Raw genomic sequence first — 5133 nt, forward strand, 5'->3', positions numbered from 1 at the left:
AGCCTTTCTCAGGAAATTGAGCCAAGAAAGGGTAGGCTTCGTACAATATTCCAGGATCACATGCACCATCTATGGCCCTTGGTCCGTGCATGATCCGACGTGTCATTTCACGATTCGCTGGGATGACGAGACCTGAGGCGGAGTGGGGTACAAGTACTAGCATAGTATAGCCGTGCTTCTTTCCAAACGAAACCCAGGTGACCAACTCCTCATCTCTCCGCTAGTAAATATCTCCAGTTAGCCGGCCACGGTTGCTCTCTGCCATCTGAATCTCCGGTCGTACGTCATGGTCCGGGGAAAGACGGTGATCGAGAAGATCGAAAACACCACAAGCCGGCAGGTGACCTTCTCCAAGAGGAAGGGTGGGCTGTTCAAGAAAGCCAGGGAGCTGGGCGTGCTCTGTGATGCGCAGGTAGGGGTGCTCCTCTTCTCCAACACAGGACGCCTCTACGACTACTCCAACTCCAACTCCGGGTACCCTGCTGTTTATAGATCAGTCTTTCTGTCTGTCTCTCTATCTATCTATCTACATGTCTATACAAACTTTCAATACTTTATGGGCTAATCAGCTAGATGTGTGTTTGTTTTAGTTCATATGTTCTATTGATCTATATATTGCCTCTTAGTTAATTTCGAACCTTTGCTACTGACGAGTGTGTGACCTATATGAGGCTGGATGTGTCTTCCTAGAAATACAAGATCCAAATACCCACTGTATTTCTCTCCTTTTTCTGAGGATGCTTGGTAATTTGAGCCAAAAATCTAGAACCGGGGAGCCAACTTTGCCTTAAGAGAACAGACATGCTAGATAGACTGATTTTGCAAACTCATCTCAAGCGACAGTTAAATAGTAATCTATATTAATTTAGGTCTCCATCACCCAATGTTTTGAGCCAAATTTAATCCTTTTCTTCATTCCACCCAAGAACCTTGGTTTTCAAGGACAGAATATGAAATTAAAAGACTTGATGCTTTTTTTGTATCTTGAATTCTTGATCAGTATTTTTCTCAATCTCAACTTTGTTACTACCTTACTGCTCCTAATTAGTTTTTTTGGCGATATTTTACTTTCCTACTTCGCAGAGCATAGCGAAGTCCACTCGTCTCCTTTCTCTATATTGAGGATCGAGAGATGTCACCATAGTAAAAGGATGAGCTGGAATTTCGCTTGCCTCACTTATATGAGATATAAGCAGGTCTGGTGGTATTTCTTGAAATGTGTAACCTGAGTTAATTAAGCTTGTGGTTTCACAGTGTTATTTGCACTCAGAAGTTCTCATTCGTTGAGGAACCAAAACATCACATATTGAAGAAAACATTGTATTTTACGCACTTCGACTTCATAGTGTGCATGCGCCACTACAGAAATAATTAACGACACCATCTTATCTTCCTTTGAAGTATATTTTAAACCGGACATAAAAAAATACAACACATAATGATATTTTCTATTTCCCGCTCCAACTCTATAAATCTACATACTATTCACATGAGTCACATTATTTTCTTTGTCCAACTTATTTCTACTACTGAATTTGTGAAATACTTCTGTGGTTATTTTATGCTCTCACAAATTCTTAACCTCCAACCTTTCCTCCATTTTATCCCCAAATAATATTGACAAGTGCTTTTTTACGAGAGATTAACAAGTACTTTTGACTACCTTTTTATGTAGGGATCATTAGACAAATAAACTCAAGGCACTAGTCCACACATCTTTCCTTTTCTATTGTCTGTTCCAACTTTTAACACCCTCATGTAGGTTCTCTGTATTGAAATGTAAGATACGAATATGTAAATATGTTTAATAATATTTAGGTTGATAATATGAAAACAACAAATATGATAATATCAAAATGTTACCCTTTCATTTTAGAAAAATAATATATGCACATACTATGCCAACACAATCATTGAAAACTGCACCCCATATCCATTGTATAACCATGGAAACTATGGCCGTAAAATCATGTCAGCATGCATTGGCACAAGTGTACCTCTCTTCAACAAAAACTTCACAAAGTGTGCATAATTATATCTTTCTCATTTGTAAGATAAGAGATTTTGCTTTTGTTTAATATTATAATATGTTATCTCTTGTTTACAGGATGAAATCACTACTTGAAAGATACCAACAGGTTAAGGAGGGTCAACAATTCATGAGTGCAAGCGCACAAGCTAAGGTATGACTTTTGATCAGTATTTCTCAATAAGATAGCTAGTCATGCGGTTTATGTCTACTTCAATGCTCATTGGGTCTGTCCTTCGTATACTTGTACTACCCCACCTTCATGCCATGCGGATACCATGCGTGGCATAGCTATCCAATTATGCCCCCCTAACTTTAGAAATATACCTTCTCATATGGCAACAAAGATGGAGATTAACATCAAGTTTCATGCCAGAATGAGCCCTCAACCACCTTATTCTTGATGTCTTTACTTGATGTGATTATCCATTGCCGGCACGTTGTCCTGGGCGCTGGTAGTAACGTGCTGCTGCCCAAAGTTGCTAGACCAATTTCACTCTACTATGTTATAACTTTGTTTCAAAATAACCAATAATTCAAAAAAAATCTATTGTTTTTGTGCACTCATATAATGCGTAGTATTATTTTTTACCGCAAAGTGCACTATTAGCTAAGGAATTAACAATACTGTTAGAAATCAAACTTCATGGGTTGCAAATATGAATTAACCGGGAAAATCAAATTTTGATTTTTCAAACTAGAAAATTGTAGATGTTAGGGCACATCGGAGTTAAGGGAGGCAGTGCTCTTGTTACTAAAAGATCGTCTTCTAAGCCAAGCGCTAGTCGGGGTGGGGGTGGAGTGGGGAAGTACCTATATGGGCCCGATCTTGAGCAAAGCAATGGTACAGGCTTTCTTGTGAGAGTGGGATGTAAAACAAATTATACATAAAACCAATAACATATCATGTGTTGCTCTACAGACCACCGTCATTTGTTCAATGATATCTAAGGAGATAACATTTCCAACATCTTACACAAAGGACCATAATATGTTAATGATATCTAACGCACTCACTTGATCAATTAGTGAAACATATATGCATATTTAAAGATTGGTTCATGTTGCTTTTGCAATTCAATTGAATAGCTATTTCATTATTTCACCTATAATTTATCAAAACCCACAACAATATAGTTTGTCTCCGTTCGGTTGTTTTATTTTAAATTCTATAGTATAAATACATTATTCCAGGACATTGAGTATTTCTATATGTATGTGACTGTTCATTTATAGTTTTGGCAAGCAGAGGGAGAACGTTTGAGGCATCAACTACATAACTTGCAAGAAAATAATAGGTATGCTAAGTAAATTTATATGAATGATGTTCTAAAACAAATTAAGAATGAAATGGATACTGATTTTTCATGTGCAATAATTTGAAATATCATAAACTCAAATCCTTAATAGATGTAATATTCATACTCAAAAAACAATAATTACACATTTGCGCTAATTTGCTAAACCATTTCAGGCAATTGTTGGGACAACATTTATCTGGCTTAGGTTTGGAAGACTTAAGTGGTTTAGAGAAGCAACTAGAAACGAGCCTACATAACATTCGACTAGCAAAGGTAATGCTTAACGTTACCATGATCGTACATCTTTGTAGTGGCACTAATCATATTGTTCTTTCCAGGACCAACTTACGATTGATGAAATTGAAGAGTTCAATAAGAAGGTCAATTTGTGATTTCACCATTGCAACACTACTACCACCATATCACAGAGGGCGGCCCATTTTATTTCCAATTAGCCTAACCTTTTTTAACTGCAGGGAAACCTCGTACACCAAGAAAATGTTGAGCTGCACAAGGAACTAAATATCATTCATCAAGAGAATATATATTTGCAAAGCAAGGTGCGTAGGTATAAGAGAACCACCCATGCAAAATTAAAATAAGATAAAGGGAGTATAGAAGAGTACTCCTTATATAATACACAAACCTTGCATGTCTGTAAGTTGTCATGCATATTCAATTCAATTTTTCAGCTAAATGGGCAGCCAGAAGCAAATGGGGCGATTACAAGTTCTTCTAGCCAGTGCAGCATTGCTGCTCGAGATGGTGCAAATCTAGTTCGTTTGGAACTCAGCAAACCACATCATGCGGAAAAGGATGAGGAACCAGAATCACCAACACTGGGGTATGGTGAAATTTGTGTTCTTTAATTTGTCTTTGCCTATTAAATTGTTAAGACAAAGTAAACATATGAGCTAACACAGAGGGCAACCTCTCCTATTCAATGCATGAAACAGTCTTTGACTACCAGCGGACTGATGGACGAGGCCAGAAGTTTCAACTAAAAGCTGAAAGGTCTGTCAGATGATCGACCAGAGTTTTGATGTGGCAATTCTATTCTCAATCAAATGCTAGTTGTTGTTTCCAGTACGTCTACCCGTGAATTGTACATATAAAATTTGATTGTGAGATTTGCAACTTGCTCCAGGTAATTTTCTTTTTCTTGTTCTCAAAATATGATAGTACTTGTGGCTAGCAAAGGAACGAGAACATCATTATTGAATCCCTAGACTCCATAAACATGCATTCATATCCATGTATACCAGTGGGTCGCACTTGTTATTTTCAAGGAACTAGCACACCGTGTCGGGTGTACAATGTGCAAACCGGGTTGAGTTTGCTTGAGTACATTTTTCTTAAGAAAATTCCCAATTTCACCGCTAACAATTATAATATGACCAAGTGTACAAACACAAACCAATAAAAAGTTGTTCATCAACAAAAGTTCAATTGTTAGATTCCATTGGCTTGCAAAACCTAGGACGATATTGAGATCATCATTATCATTGGAAGGAACTATAGAAAATCACCACAAAGACAGGTTGTCAATTTTTCATGATTGCCATGGACAAAGGTTCATGGACCATTATTACATATTTAGAGGACTAGACATCCCAAAAAGATGAAAAGGCTCATGGCAGCGGCGACCCATGCAGGGGGCTGGTGGTGCGTCTAGGCGACTAGATGCGGTGGCTACGTGGTGGTGGTGGCATTCCACGATGGCCGGTGAACTTCTAGAATTTGATCGACCAGCGGCGGCATGTGGGGTTGCGAGCGGCGGCGCCTAGGCTGCTTGGAATGGCA

General features: G+C 38.3%; 1 protein-coding gene across 1 annotated transcript; it reads left to right on the plus strand.

Moving 5' to 3' along the window:
* Window positions 1–286: 286 nt before the first annotated feature.
* Window positions 287–4382, plus strand: LOC119300969 (MADS-box transcription factor 23-like). The gene is made up of 8 exons (XM_037577874.1): window positions 287–474; window positions 2108–2183; window positions 3266–3327; window positions 3504–3603; window positions 3669–3710; window positions 3807–3890; window positions 4023–4174; window positions 4287–4382. Exons 1-8 carry the CDS (start codon window positions 287–289, stop codon window positions 4291–4293), a joined length of 711 nt encoding a protein of 236 aa, XP_037433771.1. The 3' UTR covers window positions 4294–4382.
* Window positions 4383–5133: the final 751 nt, after the last annotated feature.

The sequence above is a fragment of the Triticum dicoccoides genome, chromosome 1B (assembly GCF_002162155.2).
Source record: "Triticum dicoccoides isolate Atlit2015 ecotype Zavitan chromosome 1B, WEW_v2.0, whole genome shotgun sequence".
Classification (NCBI taxonomy): domain Eukaryota; kingdom Viridiplantae; phylum Streptophyta; class Magnoliopsida; order Poales; family Poaceae; genus Triticum; species Triticum dicoccoides.